This window comes from Dendrobates tinctorius, unplaced genomic scaffold (genome assembly GCF_039654945.1).
Source record: "Dendrobates tinctorius isolate UK_male_01 unplaced genomic scaffold, ASM3965494v1 ptg000171l, whole genome shotgun sequence".
In the NCBI taxonomy this organism is placed as follows: Eukaryota; Metazoa; Chordata; class Amphibia; order Anura; family Dendrobatidae; genus Dendrobates; species Dendrobates tinctorius.
This window is the reverse complement of record NW_027361838.1, coordinates 17,415,297-17,435,513: the sequence shown is the minus strand read 5'-3', so window position 1 is coordinate 17,435,513 and position 20,217 is coordinate 17,415,297. Positions and strand designations below refer to the sequence as shown.

Sequence of the window (20,217 nt, the reverse complement as noted above, 5' to 3'; positions counted from 1 at the left end):
AAATAAAAAGAAAGATAAAAGTATACTTTTGGTTGGCATTGTTTGCATCTGACAAGAAAATATGAGACGCAAATTGTTCCTGCCCATAATACACAGTGTCCACCAGTATAGTCCCAAAAAAGTGTATTTTCTAACAGGCAATGTATGTGCCAGGTTACTGATATAGCAGTGCAGATAAATGTATCTAAGGCCCCGTATTCACACTTCCTCCGGTATGCAGAAAAACACATGTCACTGATACCTGAAGGTTGAGTAATGCAGGAAGCATAGGCATGAGTCAGGGTCTTTTTCACAAACGGTATGATCTGAATGTCACACGTTCAATGAAATAATTGAACATTTGTAAGAAATAGTCCAGACATGCCTTATCCATATAGATCTTTAGCACAATACGATTTCAATGATTTATTTTATAATCTGATTGTCATAGAAGAAACTTGTAAAAGAAAGTGAATTCTACTCAGTATCTCTCTCTATGAATTTACATACTATTCAGGTCAGTCATAATAAAGAGAAAAATGTCAGCTATTCGACCCTGAAATCTGGGTGTATCAATGGCTTTTGGAGTTCACAGCTATTTACAGACATGTGAAACTACATATCCTATTAAAAGTGCACTCTTATGTAAAAAAGAACCAGTCCATATGATCTCTGATCCCTACATATCTTACATATCTTATAGTCCTAATTCTCTGATTAGAGATTAAAATTTAAAGGGTTTATCCAGGACTATATTTTTTTTACTATGGGCTTATAAACTATCAGGTAGGCAGTTGCTAATTACGTATCTGTTTTACACATAGCTAGCACTGACCGCTCCTGTCGACGATTCTACTGCTCCACGTCAACAGAGCAGCTTTTCATTTCCTGCTCTGTTGAGGTATGACTGCTGATGTCTTGCTGATTGACAGCCAGCTCACCGCAATAAGGCAGCAGTGAGATGGCTGTCAATCAGCATGATGTCAGCAGTTACGACCCATCAACAGAGCAGAACAGAGGAGAAGCAGCTGATCTGTTGATGTGATCTCAGCAGAAGCAACTGAATCATGGACAGAAGTCTTGCCGGGCACAAAGACCAGGTAGTAGCTACCTGCCTATTAGTTTTATGGTCATCGTAAAAAAAAAAGGTCATAGATAACCCCTATAACAAACATCTAGTGTTACTAGCATACTGTAGATCAATAGACCAAGCCAAAAAGGAAAACATTCTCTTAGTACAATGATAGGTAGCATCTCATCGTACTTACTGAAGATTCGTTAATCCCAAAGATATCTCGTACATCCCTTACTGAATGTTTGTTCTTTTTCCTCATAGTCTGGGTGTATGAATTGTATCTTTTCTGGACAGCAGCCGCCTGGGTTCGAGTTAATGTGGACAGCAAAGCCTGGCTGTCATGTTCCTGAGTACCAGAAATAAGGTTGGACAAGCCGGCTTCTTGGAGCCATTCTGCCTCCATCTCGCCATCTGAAAAACAAGATATAAGTAGTAATCTGGATGAAAGTGCAACTTATTATTAAATTATAAGACTAGAATAAAGTAAATGCAGGCATATTCTATATGAGTACATGAAAAATAAGTGGTAACAAAAATTGAATGGGATTTAGCAAAAGCTAAATTCTGTAAAATTTTGGTTAAATTTGCACCAAAAAAGAGGTTTTTAATAATTGTCACAAAGGGAATTTTTGAATTTGGTTTGTTTTAGCTGCACTGAAATTATAAGTGTCTCTTAATGTTTGATAAATTTGGATCATCTTAGGTGTCACATTTCTATAAGGCTATGTGCACACGTATGCAGAAAATTTCTGCATGAAAACCGGACTCCTTCCCAGAAAACGCTCTTTTTTGCCGCGATTTTCGCACATTTTTGCCGCGATTTTTGCGTTTTTTTTCCTGTGATTTTTTTTGGAGCATCCTCAGACACATAGAAAATAGCCAGAAATGCGAAATTTACTGCAAAATTAATGAGCATGCTGCATTTTTTACCGCGAAGCATTTTTTTCGCAGTAAAAAACGCATCAATATGCACAAAAAAGATTGTGAAGGACTGAACTCCTTGTGTTTCTTCCCTCTACTAATGTACCTATACCCGACATTGCCATTTCTGTGTGTGGTTCCACTATTACTCCCCAGCAACATGCCCGCTGTCTTGAGGTCATACGTGACTCCAAGCTTTCCTTTGCCCCCCACATTCGATCACTGGCTCGCTCTTGTCATCTGCACCTCAAAAACATTTCTAGAATTCGACCTTTTCTTACTTTTGACTCTGCAAAAACTCTTGCTGTTTCTCTTATTCATTCTCGTCTCGACTATTGTAACTCTCTTCTAATCGGTCTCCCTCTTACCAAACTCTCCCCTCTCCAATCTGTCTTGAATGCTTAAGCCAGGATCATATTCCACACCAATCGTTACACAGATGCCTCTACCTTGTGCCAGTCATTACACTGGCTACCCATCCACTCCAGAATTCAGTATAAACTTATTACCCTCATCCACAAAGCACTCCATGGCTCAGCACCACCCTACATCTCCTCCCTTGTTTCAGTATACCACCCTACCCGCGCCCTCCATTCTGCTGATGACCTGAGGTTAGCATCCTCAATAATCAGAACCTCCCACTCCCGTCTCCAAGACTTTACATGTGCTGTGCCAATTCTTTGGAATGTACTTCCCAGGTCAATACGATTAGTCCCCAATCCCCACAATTTTAAGCGTGCCCTGAAAACGCATTTATTCAGACTGTCCTATCGCCTCAACACATTAACCTAATCTATCCCTGTGTGGCACAGCCAAAAGTTTTACCATAACCAGGTTCCCCGCATCATGTTCCCACATGCTTAACGCATCCATTAGCCCTCTGTGTCTGTACTGTTACACACTTAACATTATGGCTGGTCCATACAATCAGGACAACTGTTACCACCCACCTTTCGTGTCTACCTCTTTCCTCATAGACTGTAAGCTTGCGAGCAGGGCCCTCATTCCTCTTGGTATTTGTTATAATCTGTGTGATTATTGTTATGCTGTAATGTCTATTGTCTGTACAAATACCCTCTGAAATGTAAAGTGCTGCGGAATATGTCGGCGCTATAGAAATAAAATTTATTATTATTATTATTATTACAAAAAGTGCAAAATGCATTAAAATGAATGGGAAGCTTCATTTAGGCGCTTTTTGAGTGGATGTTTTGGTAAATCCGTGGGAAAAACGCGAAAAAAAACGCAACGTGTGAAAACAGCCTAAATGTTTCACCGCTTTTTACGACACACCAGCACTGGAGTGAGTTTGTGACTTTATGTTTGACGTTTCAAAAAAGTCACACCTCACAAATATAGCTACATCTGGAAAACATGTCCCGAGACAAAAAAAGAAAAGTGGCTTTAACCCCTTCATGACCCAGCCTATTTTGACCTTAATGACCTGGCCATTTTTTGCAATTCTGACCAATGTCCCTTTATGAGGTAATAACTCAGGAACGCTTCAACACATCCTAGCGATTCCGAGATTGTTTTTTCGTGACATATTGGGCTTCAGGATAGTGGTAAATTTATGTCGATAATTTTTGCGTTTATTTGTGAAAAAAATGGAAATTTGGCGAAAATTTTGAAAATTTTGCAATTTTCAAATTTTGAATTTTTATTCTGTTAAACCAGAGAGTTATGTGACACAAAATAGTTAATAAATAACATTTCCCACATGTCTACTTTACATCAGCACAATTTTGGAAACATTTTTTTTCGTTAGGAAGTTATAAGGGTTAAAAGTTGACCAGCAATTTCTCATTTTTACAACAAAATTTACAAAACCATTTTTTTTAGGGACCACCTCACATTTGAAGTCACTTTGAGGGGTCTATATGGCAGAAAATACCCAAAAGTGTCACCATTCTAAAAACTGCACCCCTCAAGCTACTCAAAACTACATTCAAGAAGATTATTAACCCTTCAGGTGCTTCACAGGAACTAAAGCAACATGGAATGAAAAAATGGACATTTTAATTTTTCCAACCAAAATTTTATTTTAGCATCAGTTTTTTCATTTTCACATGGGTAACAGGATAAAATGTATCCTAAAATTTGTTGGGCAATTTCTCCTGAGTACACTGATACCTCATATGTGGTCATAAACCACTGTTTGGGCGCACGGCAGGGCTCAGAAGGAAAGGAGCGCCATTTTACTTTTTGAATGTAAAATATGCTTGAATGTTTAGCGGTTGCCATGTCTTGTTTTAAGAGTACCTGTGTGCCTAAACATTGGAGCTCCCCCACAAGTGAGCCCATTTTGGAAACTAGACCCTCCAAGGAACTTATCTAGATGCATAGTATGCACTTTGAACCCCCAGGTGCTTCACAAATTGATCTGTAAAAAAAAAAAAAGGACTTTTTTTTTTTCACAAAAATTTTATTTGGCCTCAGTTTTTTCATTTTCACATGGGCAACAGGATAAAATGGAAACTAAAATTTGTTGGGCAATTTCTCCTGAGTACATCAATATCTCATATGTGGTCATAAACCACTGTTTGGGCGCACCGCAAGGCCCGGAAGGGAAGGAGCGCCATATGACTTTTTGATTGGAAAATTAGCTCCAATCGTTAGCGGACACCATGTCGCATTTGGAGAGCCCCTGTGTGCCTAAACATTGGAGCTCCCCCACAAATGACCCCATTTTGGAAACTAGACCCCCGAAGGAACTTATCTAGATGTGTGGTGAGCACTTTGAACCCCCAAGTGCTTCACAGAAGTTTATAACGCAGAGCAGTGAAAATAAAAAAATAATTTTTTTTCCTCAAAAATGATTTTTTAGCCCGCTATTTTTTATTTTCCCAAGGGTAACAGGATAAATTGGACCCCAAAAGTTGTTGTCCAGTTTGTCCTGAGTACACTGGTACCCCATATATGGGGGAAAACCACTGTTTGAGCACACGGCATGGCTCAGAAGGGAAGGAGCGTCATTTGACTTTTTGAATGGAAAATTAGCTCCAATCGTTAGCGGACACCATGTTGTGTTTGCAGAGCCCCTGTGTGCGTAAACTTTGGAGCTCCCCCACAAATGACCCCATTTTGGAAACTAGACCCCCTAAGGAACTTATCTAGATGCATAGTGAGCACTTTGAACCCCCAGGTGCTACACAGAAGTTTATAACGCAGAGCCGTTAAAATAAAAATATTTTTTTTACCTCAAAAAATAAATTTTTAGCCTGCTATTTTTTATTTTCACAAAGGTAACAGGATAAATTGGACCCCAAAAGTTGTTGTCCAGCTTGTCCTGAGTACGCTGGTACCACATATGTGGGGGGGACCACTGTTTGGGCACACGTTGGGGCTCAGAAGGGAAGTAGTGACGTTTTGAAATGCCGACTTGATGGAATGGTCTGTGGGCGTCATGTTATGTTTGCAGAGCCCCTGATGTACCTAAACAGTGGAAACCCCCCACAAATGACCCCATTTTGGAAACTAGATCACCCAAGCTGTGAAAATAAAAAAATATTTTTTTTTCCTCAAAAAATTATTTTTAGTCCACTATTTTTTATTTTCACAAGGGTAACAGGATAAATTGGACCCCAAAAGTTGTTGTCCAGTGTGTCCTGAGTACGCTGGTACCCCATAAGTGGGGGGGACCACTGTTTGGGCACACGTTGGGGCTCGGAAGGGAAGTAGTGACGCTTTGAAATGAAGACTTGATGGAATGGTCTGTGGGCGTCATGCTACATTTGCAGAGCCCCTGATGTACCTAAACAGTGGAAACCCCCCACAAGTGACCCCATTTTGGAAACTATATCACCTAAGGAACTAATCTAGATGTGAGGTCAGCACTTTGAACCCCCAAGTGCTTCACAGAAGTTTATAACGCAGAGCTGTGAAAATAAAAAAATATTTTTTTTTCCTCAAAAAGTGATTTTTAGCCCACTATTTTTTATTTTCACAAGGGTAACAGGATAAATTGGACCCCAAAAGTTGTTGCCCAGTTTGTCCTGAGTACGCTGGTACCCCATATATGGGGGGGACCACTGTTTGGGCACACGTTGGGGCTCGGAAGGGAAGTAGTGACGCTTTGAAATGCCGACTTGATGGAATGGTCTGTGGGCGTCATGTTACGTTTGCAGAGCCTCTGATGTGCCTAAACAGTGGAAACCCCCCACAAGTGACCCCATTTTGGAAACTAGACCCCCCAAGGAACTTATCTAGATGTGTGGTAAGCACGTTGAACCCCCAAGTGCTTCACAGAAGTTTATAATGCAGAGCTGTGAAAATAAAAAAATATTTTTTTTTCCTCAAAAAGTGATTTTTAGCCCACTATTTTTTATTTTCACAAGGGTAACAGGACAAATTGGACCCCAAAAGTTGTTGTCCAGTTTGTCCTGAGTACGCTGGTACCCCATATATGGGGGGGGACCACTGTTCGGGGACACGTTGGGGCTCGGAATGGAAGTAGTGACGTTTTGAAATGCCGACTTGATGGAATGGTCTGTGGGCGTCATGTTACGTTTGCAGAGCCCCTGATGTACCTAAACAGTGGAAACCCCCCACAAGTGACCCCATTTTGGAAACTAGACCCCCCATGGAACTTATCTAGATGTGTGGTGAGCACGTCGAACCCCCAAGTGCTTCACAGAAGTTTATAACGCAGAACCGTGAAAATAAAAAAATCTTTTTTTTCCACAAAAATAATTATTTTAGCCCCCATTTTTTTATTTTCCCAAGGGTAACAGGAGAAATTAGACCCCCAAAGTTGTTGTGCAATTTTTCCTGAGTACCCCGATACCCCATAAGTGGGGGTACACCACTGTTTGGGCACACGTCGGGGCTCGAAATGGAGGGAGCACCGTTTGACTTTTTGAACGCAAAATTGGCTGGAATAAATGGTGGCTCCATGTCGCGTTTGGAGAGCCCCTGATGTGCCTAAACAGTGGAAACCCCTCAATTCTATCTCCAACCCTAACCCCAACACACCCCTAACCCTAATCCCAACCCTAATCATAACCCTAACCACAACCCTAATCCCAACACACCCCTAACGAAATCCCAACTCTAACCCTAACCACAAGCCTAACCGTAATCCCAACCCCAACCCAACCCTAATCCCAATTCCAACCCTAACCCTAAGTTCAACCCTAACCCTAAATTCAACCCTAACCCTTAGTCCAACCCTAACCCTTAGTCCAACCCTAACCCTTAGTCCAACCCTAACCCCTAGTCCAACCCTAACCCCTAGTCCAACCCTAACCCCTAGTCCAACCCTAACCCCTAGTCCAACCCTAACCCCTAGTCCAACCCTAACCCTAGCCCTAACCCTAGCCCTAACCCTAACCCTATCCATGGACCTAACCCTAATGGAAAAAAAAAAAAATATTTTATTATTTGTCCCTACCTATGGGGGTGATAAGGGGGACGGTGATTTACTTTTTATTTATTTTGATCACTATGAAAGTTTATCATAGTGATCAAAATAAATGAATGAATCTGCAGCGTTGCAGATTCGATTCGGCGCACTGCGCATGCGCCCGCCATCTTGCAAGATGGCGGCGCCCATGACGCTGGACGGCAGGACACCGGGACGGATAGCGGGAGGTCGGAGGCACAAAGGAGGGTGAGAGTGGGTGATCGGAGGGGCGATCGGAGGGCTGGGGTGGCAGAGGGAAGGCGGAGGGGCAGATCATGACGGCGGCTGCCGATCGGTGCCGTCAGACGGTGGCAGCAGCCGATCGGTGCCGTCAGTCGGTGTGGGGGGGGTCGGGTCTCGGTGTCCAGCCATGGCCGATGCTATTTCAGCATCGGCCATGGCTGGATTGTAATATTTCACCAATTTTCATTGGTGAAATATTACAATCGCTCTGATTGGCAGTTTCACTTTTAACAGCCAATCAGAGCGATCGTAGGCACGTGGGGGCTAAGCCACACCCCCAGGTGTTAACTCTGAAGGGTCCTTTGTGTGCGGGTCGGGTGAACTTTCAGTGACCCCGGTCACCCGACCCGCAGGGGGGCTATTTATAGCATGACGCCTACGTAGGCGTCATAGGTCGTTTGGGCACTGCTTTTCATGACGCCTACATAGGCGTCATAGGTCGTGAAGGGGTTAAAAAAGGCAAATGATAAATTAGTATTTAGGGAGCAGAACTCAGCGGCCCTGTACAATACTTAGTGGCCACTGATGAGTACAGCAATGGGAAGATGAAGCACAGTACTGGCAGCGGCCATTAAGCAATGTATGGAGCTTCTGTTTTCCACCACATACATACCAGTAACTAAGAAATCAGGGGTTGCTGGATTTCCTATGGATAGTTCATATATACTTGATGGATAACCATTTAAAAATAAAGCGCTAATTTTATAAATGGGTGTGGCTTGGCAGAAAGGGGCATGGTTCATGAAATGCTGCTTGTTAAAGAATTTTCAAAAATTTTGGTGCAAATTTCTGATACAAATTAAGACAACCAATAATGAATCACTAATAAATCTGCCGTATTTTAAGACTGTTCAGTCTAAATTTGACCTGCCTATGAATTAAGACAGTACTGAGAAATATGTGCCAGTGCCTCAGTTCTTACAATATGTTTGTGGAGCAGTTTTAACTAGAGATGAGCGACTTTGCCTTTTTTAGGGTCGAGTCGGGTTTCAGGAAACCCGACTTTCTCAAAAGTCGAGTCGAACGAAATCGACCGACTATAGGGAAAAGTCGTGAAACACGAAGCCCAATGCAAGTCAATGGGGAGAAAAGTCGGCAGTGAGTGGAGGACTGTAAACACACCTGGCATGAATTTTAACCCTAGAGGCGGCAAAATCTCTCTCTCTTCTCTCCCTCTCCCTCTCCCACTCCCACTCCAGCTACGCTCCCGCTACGCTACGCTTCTCTCATTGGCTGAAAAAATTCACATGCAAGCATTCGGCAAAACCCGACTTTGGCGCTTGGGTCGCCGACCTCATGGCCAACTTCACACTGTGGTCGGGTTTCGTTTCATGAAACCCGACTTTGGCAAAAGTCGGCGACTTTTGAATCTGACCGACCTGTTTCACTCAACTCTAGTTTTAACTCATACCTTTCCAGATCACTTAGGGCCCCGTCACACATAGCGAACTCGCTAGCGAGATCGCTGCTGAGTCACAAGTTTTGTGACACAACAGCGATCTCACCAGCGAGATCGCTGTGTGTGGCAGCGATCAGCAACCGGCCCCCCTGCCGGTATTGCTGATCGCTGCAAGAAACCTCTGGACATTTCTTTCGTCGCTGATCTCCCGCTGACCAGCACTCATCGCTGCGTGTGACAGGCAGGAGACCAGGAATCAGCTGGTAACTAACATACACATCGGGTATCAAAGGGAAGCGCGTCCCTTAGATACCTGATGTGTACGTTAGTTACCAGCGCGCTGATGCAGGGAGCTGGTAACTAACGTACACATCGGGTATCCAAGGAACGCACGTCCCTTGGATACCCGATGTGTACGTTAGTTACCAGCTCCCTGCATCAGCGCGCTGGTAACTAAGGCTAGTTTCACACTAGCGTTTGTGAGCGCAGCGACGGCCTGCGCACGGCCGCCGCTAAGCCCCGCCCCCTGCCCCGCCTCCACCGGTATCTCCGCCTCCGGGCGCATGACGTTGCATGCGTCATGCGTCCCCTATCTTCATCACAGAGGGCGCAGGCCGTGCGCAGTCTGCGCACAGTCTGCGTTTGGTGGCGCATGCGTCCTTTTGACGGTGCGCCGAGCACAACCAAAATGCAACAGGTTGCATTTGGCGCTGCTCGGCGCACCGTCAAAAGGACGCATGCGCCGCCAAACGCAGACTGTGCGCAGACTGCGCACGGCCTGCGCCCTCTGTGATGAAGATAGGGGACGCATGACGCATGCAACGTCATGCGCCCGGAGGCGGAGATACCGGTGGAGGCGGGGAAGGGGGCGGGGCTTAGTGGTGGCCGTGCGCAGGCCGTCGCTGCGCTCACAAACGCTAGTGTGAAACTAGCCTAACGAACACAGCGACGCCGCGCGCTCGGCGTCGCTGTGCCGATCGCTGGTGAAGCTGTCTGTGTGACAGCTCACTAGCGATTACATAGCGACTTACCAGCGATCCTGACACGTTGATATCGTTGTCGGGATCGCTGGTAAGTCGCTATGTGTGACTCCAGCTTTAGCTTAGAGGGTAGACTGCTTACCACACATACATTGGTCATTATAACTACTTCGAACATTTTGTGACATATCTATATGGCTGCAGTCTACTGATGAAAAAAAGATTAACACCCATACCATCCACAGGCTTTACATCCATCAGCAGACTGTCATCTGACCCATTCTCACTGTTCTCTTTGATGTTCTTGAGTTCACACCAGAAATCTTCCATTGATGAGTTGTCCATGGAAGTTTCAGAGACCGATCGGTTGAAAACAGGGGTGTGTGCAGATTCATCAGAAAGCATCCTGTTGATTCTTCGGGAATTGCTTTTTCTGGAAGACAAAATTGCAAATGAGGAATACAGTAATTCTGCTTTAACAACTTAATTATATCCATCTATTTACTCTGAATCATGAGAAAGAAGAACAAGACATCAACATTGCAATTACATTACAAATATACACTCACTGGCCACTTTATTAGGTACACCTGTCCAACTGTGTGTTAAGACTTAATTTCTAATCAGCCAATCACATGGCGGCAACTCAGTGCATTTAGGCATGTAGACATGGTCAAGACAATCTCCTGCAGTTCAAACCGAGCATCAGTATGGGGAAGAAAGGTGATTTGAGTGCCTTTGAACGTGGCATGATTGTTGGTGCCAGAAGGGCTGGTCTGAGTATTTCAGAAACTGCTGATCTACTGGGATTTTCACGCACAACCATCTCTAGGGTTTACAGAGAATGGTCCGAAAAAGAAAAAAAATCCAGTGAGCGGCAGTTCTGTGGCCGGAAATGCCTTGTTGATGCCAGAGGTCAGAGGAGAATGGGCATACTGGTTCGAGCTGATAGAAAGGCAACAGTGACTAAAATTGCCACCCGTTACAACCAAGGTAGGCAGAAGAGCATCTCTGAACGCACAGTGCGTCGAACTTTGAGGCAGATGGGCTACAGCAGCAGAAGACCACACTGGGTACCACTCCTCTCAGCTAAGAACAGGCATCTGATGGCTACTTTCAGCAGGATAATGCGCCATGTCATAAAGCTCGAATCATCTCAGATTGGTTTCTTGAACATGACAATGAGTTCACTGTACTCAAATGGCCTCCTCAGTCACCAGATCTCAATCCAATAGAGCATCTTTGGGATGTGGTGGAATGGGAGATTCGCATCAGGGATGTGCAGCCGACAAATCTGCGCCAACTGTGTGATGCCATCATGTCAATATGGTCCAAAATCTCTGAGGAATGCTTCCAGCACCTTGTTGAATCTCTGCCACGAAGAATTGAGGCAGTTCTGAAGGCAAAAGGGGGTCCAACCCGTTACTAGCATGGTGTACCTAATAAAGTGGCCAGTGAGTGTATATACTGTATATATTTATACATATATCATGTTAGTGTTTCCTCATATTATTTTTATGCCTACATAGCTATTTTTGTGTAAAGGGGTTTTTGGAATATAACAATTATTTTCAAATGTTAGCAATTATTTAAAAAAAACAATAAAACATTTTGACGAATTTCCCACTTTATTTCAGAACTGGAATTTCAGTAGTTCTTGTGCCTTGACCAAAGAGGAAACAGGTCCATGTCAAGATGTCATTTAATCATTTTGTTACTCACTAATATAGCGCCATTAATTCCACAGACAATAGCAGTCTTCTTATATGAAGGTAAGGCTATGCAAAGCGATATGCTGCCTTAGTAGTCTTATAGTGGCACATCATATAGTGGTTTGGTCATCTTCTGCCCTGTGTTTCATGTCACCCTCCTTCTGTCCTGAAATCTCAGCATGATCAGCTTTTCCACAGCTTGCATTTTCCATCCCACTTGCTCTCCTTATGCCTAGCTGTCATTACAGTAGTAAGACCGTCCTCATCTCATTATTCTGCAGTAACCCCCTCTTAACTATTCCCTGTGATCACATGGCCAGCATTCTGGATACACAGAAGAGAGTCCATTCATTCTTCGATCAGGTGACTGACAGCGCCCCCATCCTGTTAAGAATCGAGTCATGACTTAGATGATAATGAGGAACCAGCCGCCTCTAGGTGAAGCAGAAAGGCTTTATCCTATGAGTCTAAAATCCTGCAAAAATGAGAATATATGATGCACCTTTGGGGTCAAAAGCAAAAAATGTGGATGGCAGAAAGTGGGCAAATCCATTAGAATTTTTAGTGGAAGTAGAAAAATAAATATCTTCTGTAGGACAGCCCTTGAATGAAGTGAACAGATAACCATTTAGATGAACACTTTTCTAACAATCCAAACAAAAATATCCAGCCCCGTTACAACTTCTGGACAAATTAAATAATAGAATAATATTTAAGTTGTCTCATATCTAAGCATTCATACAGGTTTGTCTGGGCAGTCTCAATACCAGGAAACAACCACCGGGGATCCCACTGCTCAGTATGTCTTCCACTCTACTGTTTTCTCTACAGCTAATTCTTATTTCCCTATAGCCCCCTATTTACATACTATGTGTCTCTACAGTCCTCCTCCTAAAATCCTATACCAATTATGTTAGGATTATGTACAGGTTGAAGATAATTAAGAAAAGCAGAATGTGGAGAACTAAATGTAACGAGATAACTTGTTTTCTAAAGAAATGGAATTGTTTAGGATTCATTGGGCCAGAAAGAGAATGTGATACAAGAAATCTGGAACATTTATTATGAAACCCTTTACATCACTGTATCATCCATATCCCTGCCCGGATAGCTGGATCTCCACGGAGGAATAGCTCTGCCTCTTATTTCCTTATCCACTTTCTTATTTCCTTGCATAATCAAGAAGGAATGTAACCTCCAGAGCTTTTAAATACTAGGTAGAACTATTCAACCATCTGTTTCCCATTAGTTTTATGCCGACATTAGGAAAACTAAAAACATGAGCTTTGTGAAAAATTGAGCAGGCAAAAAGGTATTTCAGCTGCATGTCATTTAGAAACGGCATTGCTAATAGGTTAATTGGTTATATATCTTAATGTGCCCCGGAACTTAGAATATAAGTAGTAGGCAATAGGGTCTACACTATAACCTGTCGAATACCAAATGTCACCACTAGAGATGAGCGACTTTGCCTTTTTTAGGGTCGAGTCGGGTTTCATGAAAACCGACTTTCTCAAAAGTCGAGGCGAACGAAATCGGCCGACTATAGGGAGAAGTCAGGAAAACTCGTGAAACACGAAACCCAATGCAAGTCAATGGGGAGAAAAGTCGGCAGGGAGTGGAGGACTGTAAACACACCTGGCATGAATTTTAACCCTAGAGGCGGCGAAATCTCTCTCTCTTCTCTTCACTCTCTCCCTCTCTCTCTCTCCCACTCCCACTCCAGCTACGCTCCCGCTATGCTACGCTTCTCTCATTGGCTGAAAAAAGTCACATGCAAGCATTCGGCGAGACCCGACTTTGAAACTTGGGTCGCATGGCCAACTTCACACTGTGGTCTGGTTTCGTTTCATGAAACCCGACTTTAGCGAAAGTCGGCGACTTTTGAATCTGACCGACCTGTTTCGCTCAACTCTAGTCACAACACAGCTGTTGGGTGACCTGGGACCAGGGGCCCCATCCCTGTCTCTATCACTAGAGGTGCCCTAGCTCACCCTGCTCCCCGGGATACTTCAGATGGCGAAGATGCCGGGGTCGCCACCCTTGCCTTATCTCCTGAGTTAGCCCTCTGTCTTTTCTCTTCCCCCACCCAGGGAAGAGGGGGCGCTACTGTACACCGTAGTAGACCAACCCAACAAACAAGCCATCACAGACAAGGGTTAGCAGAAAACTCCAGGCATACACAATATTCACTCACATATAACACAGGAATGCACTGGGTCGTGGAGGTAGGAGAATAAACCAAACTAGATAAGGATAAGGAATTACCACACATACAAACCAAACAACAGTCACAGATAACACTTCCAAGTCTCCTCATATGTACTCCTCTGCCACTAGAGATGAGCGCCTTTGCCTTTTTTAGGGTCGAGTCGGGTTTCATGAAACCCGACTTTCTCAAAAGTTGAGTCGAACGAAATCGGCTGACTATAGGGAAAAGTCGGGAAAAGTCGTGAAACACGAATCCCAATGCAAGTCAATGGGGAGAAAAGTCAGCAGTGAGTGGAGGACTGTAAACACACCTGGCATGAATTTTAACCCTAGAGGCGGCGAAATCTCTCTCTCTCTCCCTCTCTCGCTCTCTCTCCCACTCCCAATCCAGCTACGCTCCCGCTATGCTACGCTCCACTTCTCTCATTGGCTGAAAAAAGTCACGTGCAAGCATTCGGCGAAACCTGACTTTGGCGCTTGGGTCGCCGACCGCATGGCCAACTTCACACTGTGGTCGGGTTTCATTTCATGAAACCCGACTTTGGTGAAAGTCGGTGACTTTTGAATCTGACCGACCTGTTTCGCTCAACTCTATCTGCCACCATTAGCCGTGCAGCAACTGCTAACTCTGACAAGGATATGTAACAGAGCCCTGATTATAAAGGGAAAAGGAGTGGCTAACTGAGCACAGTTGTGAACACAGGAATTTCCAACATGGCCGATTAACCCCTGTTCAGCCAGAAGGAATAAACACATTTAAAATGAAGGTGAAGTGCTTCTTCTCAGAGCCAGAGTAGGAGCAATCAGACGCTGCCGTCTTCTGGCTCCACACTGTTGTGGTAACCCATGACACCAAAACTCACTTTATTAGTTTTAAGCATTCTTAAATATGGATCTGGCTAAGAACGAGTATTGGTTGTGCTAAAGCTAACATCTAACACAGCATCATTTTTTCAACTATAACTGTCTAAAGTCTGAAATTAAGACTTTCATATTACCCACATAAAGTCTAATATTTTGGTTTAATGTCTTAAATAGTCAAATAATTAGTCCATTTAGAATGTTATTGAAAATTTTGGTTATTTCTTGTCATTATGTAATACTGGCAGTTTTATTGTTGCATATTGGAAATGTACAAATCACGTCACAGGTAAGAGACCACTCCTTAATTCACAAATCAAAAGAAACCACGGCAATCCAAACAAATATGTTCATGAGCTGATATTTCTTTAATGTGAATGCTATCCAATATATACATGTGACGTTTTGGGAATAAAGACCTTCATCAGACCAGAGTGAAAATAAACTGATTTGTTATGATTTATATCATCAGTCAGGTCAAAAGAAAGCACTGGTGGACATAGACAGAAGAGGCACCTGTGCAAGGACAGTGTATGAGCCTTTTGCAGATCAATAGCTCACCATAATGCACAATTACACTTGCTTTGGAAGTGGAAATAGGACCTATTACCCCTTGGGTACAGTTTCACCAATGATATGTCCGCACCTGGATGAAGTTTTTTATGAGTGAAACATCACATGTATTTTTTGGGCTGCATTCACATTACAGTCATTTCAGCCCTGAGTCATCATTTGGATTTTTTTTAAGTCACTTTCTATTTTTGTCTTCTGGTATAAGTTCCCATTTTTTGAACCAAGTTTTTCAAAATGGCACACGTGATTCATGAATTTGGCAAAAAAAGTAAAATTGTGTGGTTTTTTTTCTGTCTTGAATTCTTTCTACCTCTTTCTGATGCCAAAAGTTGCATGTTTTGCAAAAAAGGAGTAAAAATTGAACCATAATGCTGGCGTACTGAAAGATACACCAGGGAGGAACTTGATGAGAGTAGAGTTGCGCCAATTTTTTCAAAAGTCGCAATGGATGCATATGGCATAAACATCTGGAATTGCTAAAATCCGTCAACAAAGCAGAAAACAATAACAAAAAAACAGGTGAGCACATAAAAAATGGACATCTTAAAAGGTGCAAATATAATAATGAAGGGGGTGCAAACAAAACAAAGACACAAAACAAAACAAATAACAGCTGCATAGTCAATAGTGAATTGAGGCCATATCATCATCTGGGAAAAATGTATGTATACACAGTACAGGAAGATCGGGTGTTGATGCAGAAATGTATTTTCAATGCGTTAAGAAAAGATTTGGAGAAGAAAAGTTTCATCTGCTACAGTCACCTCACAGCATAATACTTTTCACTAAATAATAATCCTGGGTTATTTTCTCAACTTTTTTATAATACGGTGTTTACGTTTTTAGGATTGTCGGTCACTGTGGTCGAATTTCCATCTAAGGCCGGGGTCACACTAGCGATTAAATTGGACGAATGCAATGCGATAAAAAATCGCATTGCATTCGTCCCAATGTTATTCTATGAGGCAGCTCACATCATGCGATTTTTTTATCGGATCCGATCCTCGGACCGAGAAAATCGCAGCATGCTGCGATTGTCACCGATTTTCGGATTGGATTCGACAATGCAAGTCTATGCAGGCGAGAAAAAATTGGATTGCAAACGGACCCGATGTGTGAGTTGCTGTAAAATCGCACCAAAAGCCCAATTTTTTTTTCCAAATACAGTAATATCAGAGTGACCGCTTAAATAAAGAAACAAATTAATAGATCTAGACACATATACTGTATATATATATATATATATATATATATATATATATTTTATACATGTCACAGAGACACATTTATATATATATATATATACACTCACTGGCCACTTTATTAGGTACACCTGTCCAACTGTGTGTTAAGACTTAATTTCTAATCAGCCAATCACATGGCGGCAACTCCGTGCATTTAGGCATGTAGACATGGTCAAGACAATCTCCTGCAGTTCAAACCGAGCATCAGTATGGGGAAGAAAGGTGATTTGAGTGCCTTTGAACGTGGCATGATTGTTGGTGCCAGAAGGGCTGGTCTGAGTATTTCAGAAACTGCTGATCTACTGGGATTTTCACGCACAACCATCTCTAGGGTTTACAGAGAATGGTCCGAAAAAGAAAAAAAATCCAGTGAGCGGCAGTTCTGTGGCCGGAAATGCCTTGTTGATGCCAGAGGTCAGAGGAGAATGGGCAGACTGGTTCGAGCTGATAGAAAGGCAACAGTGACTCAAATTGCCACCCGTTACAACCAAGGTAGGCAGAAGAGCATCTCTGAACGCACAGTGCGTCGAACTTTGAGGCAGATGGGCTACATCAGCAGAAGACCACACTGGGTACCACTCCTCTCAGCTAAGAACAGGAAACTGAGGCTACAATTTGCACAAGCTCTTCGAAATTGGACAGTAGAAGATTGGAAAAACGTTGCCTGGTCTGATGAGTCTCGATTTCTGCTGCGACATTCGGATGGTAGGGTCAGAATTTGGCGTAAACAACATGAAAGCATGGATCCATCCAGCCTTGTATCAACGGTTCAGGCTGGTGGTGGTGGTGTCATGGTGTGGGGAATTTTTTCTTGGCACTCTTTGGGCCCCTTGGTACCAATTGAGCATCGTTGCAACGCCACAGCCTACCTGAGTATTGTTGCTGACCATGTCCATCCCTTTATGACCACAATGTACCCAACATCTGATGGCTACTTTCAGCAGGATAATGCGCCATGTCATAAAGCTCGAATCATCTCAGATTGGTTTCTTGAACATGACAATGAGTTCACTGTACTCAAATGGCCTCCTCAGTCACCAGATCTCAATCCAATAGAGCATCTTTGGGATGTGGTGGAACGGGAGATTCGCATCAGGGATGTGCAGCCGACAAATCTGCGCCAACTGTGTGATGCCATCATGTCAATATGGTCCAAAATCTCTGAGGAATGCTTCCAGCACCTTGTTGAATCTCTGCCACGAAGAATTGAGGCAGTTCTGAAGGCAAAAGGGGGTCCAACCCGTTACTAGCATGGTGTACCTAATAAAGTGGCCAGTGAGTGTATATATATACATATATATATACATATACATATATACACAGTATATCTCTCTCTATCTAATTCATACAGTTCACCATTGCAGAATAGCCGCTGAAACAATTGCCAGCTTCTGTATAATCATTCTTCTGCCCGACATGAAATGACACATGGTTTACATATAGTTAACCATTTCATTTCATGTTTTTTTTTTTTATGTCTATCACTATTAATTATATGAGGGTTTGTGGGTAAAATTTTGGAGTTGTAGGGGTTCATTAAGGGGTTAATTCGTTGTATTAAATTGCTGGGACTCCCATTGATGTCACTGAGGCTGCATGGAGTCCCCGCAATTTAATACAATGAATTAACCCCTTAAATGAACCCCTACAACTCCAAAATTTTACCCACAAACCCTCATATAATTAATAGTGATAGACATAAAAAAAAAACATGAAATGAAATGGTTAACTATATGTAAACCATGTGTCATTTCATGTCGGGCAGAAGAATGATTATACAAAAGCCGGCAAATGTTTCTGCTGCTATTCTGCAATGAAGAATTGTATGAATTAGAAATATATATATATATAAATGTGTCTCTATCACATGTATAAAATATATATATATAAATAAATATATATATATGTATTTAATGTATCTAGATCTATTAATTCGTTTGTGTGCGGAAACCTGTCATTGGGCTCCATTATATGTCCATTTAGCTATCCTGTGAGAAAATCTCGCCAGACGGATGTCAAACGGATCCTTACATGCGATTAAAATCGCATCAATGAAGAAAAATCGCATCAAAAACGGATCACTGGTTAAGATACTTTTGTGCGATTTCGGACCGTTAAAATGGGACCGATTTTTTATTCGTTGTGTGTGACTCCAGCCTAATTCTCAAAATAGGTAAAAGGAGAATGGCCAGATTCATGAATACTAGAGCTGTAATGAAGTGTTTAGCTCTGTATCATTCCCAAGAAGGACAGCAGTGGGTGGTCCCAAGCATTAATCGCCTGTACATCCTGACTCAATTCTTGACATTAGGACCTTTATATGTATTTTATTTCCCCTGTTGGTGTTCAAGAGAAAATAAAAACATGCAGTAAAGCTTGTGCCACAATGTGCATTTCATTATTTAATAAACCTCTTATGGAAAAAATTGCAGACTAACTGGGAATTCTTAGATACCGCAATGCACTTGAAGTTTCACAAACAGAAACATTTTGGACCTCTTAACACTTCATCTGACTCAGTGAATCACCAAATATGGAAGAAATGCTTTCATTTCTATGGCTTAGAAGCTAATTTTTTTCTTTTTAGCTTTTCTTTATTGCACACACTATATTCAGACATACAAACTGAAATGTACATATACAGTGGCATGTAAATGTTTGGGCACCACTGGTCAATAAACATGAGCGAATATGTTTTGGAAAACAATCGCTAAACATAAATTCAGCAAGAATATGGTACATTCAGATTAGTGATCGGTAACACAAGCATTTTTCTGAAAATCAAAAAAAGTCGGTAATATTCGGTAAAACATAGAAAAGTCAGCAATTCATGTGCCACTTTCAGTAAAATCACAGAGTGACAAACTAGAATAGAATAGAAATACACACAAAGAATACATATATATAAATGTAAGTGACACACACACATATATATTTGTATATATATTACATAAATAGATAGAAGAAAAGGCAGCAATTCAGCAGCTGCGGTAGTGTAAAATCACAGCAGGAGCTGACAGGATAGAAGAAATGGATTACATACAGTAAATACAAATAGAATAGGTAGATTTATAGATGTCAGTGACAAATACAGTTAGTACAGTGTGTGTGCAGCTTACTGTACTTGTTTTTAATTAATAAAAGACTATTTTTTGGAAAAAAATGGTGTGGGCTCCCGCGTAATTTTCATAACCAGTAGAGGGAAAGCCGATGGCTGGAGGCTGAAATTAATAGTCTGGGAAGGGGGTAATGTGCATGGAGTGTCCCAGGCTATTATTATCAGCTCACAGCTGTATACTTAACCTTTACTAGCTATTAAAATGGGGGACCCTAAAAAATGACAAAGGGTCCCTCTATAATTAACCAGCAAAGGCTATGCAGACAGGTGCAGGCTGATATTAATAGCCAAAGAAGGGGCCATGGATACTGCCCCCCAGGCTAAAAACATCAGCTCTCAGCCATCCCACAAAAGCACATATCTAAGATGCGCCAATTCTGGCACTTAGCCTTGCTCTGCCCTGTAGAGGTGGCAAGTGGGGTGATAGTTGGGGGGTTGATGTCACCTTTGTATTGTCAGGTGACATCAAGCCCCGAGGTTATTAACCCCTTTCTGAC

The 20,217-nt window shown here is 42.4% G+C and overlaps 1 protein-coding gene across 5 annotated transcripts in view; it reads right to left on the bottom strand.

The window, feature by feature from the left end:
* ARHGAP28 (Rho GTPase activating protein 28) overlaps positions 1 to 20,217 on the bottom strand; it is a 220,369-nt gene that overhangs the window by 78,667 nt on the left and 121,485 nt on the right. For all 5 annotated transcript variants that reach the window (XM_073550932.1, XM_073550935.1, XM_073550934.1 and 2 more), the window contains 2 exons: positions 10,238 to 10,434; positions 1,248 to 1,465 (listed from right to left, as the gene is read on the bottom strand). In XM_073550932.1, coding sequence (XP_073407033.1) covers positions 1,248 to 1,465; positions 10,238 to 10,434 — 415 coding nt within the window. The remainder of the gene's footprint in view (positions 1 to 1,247; positions 1,466 to 10,237; positions 10,435 to 20,217) is intronic.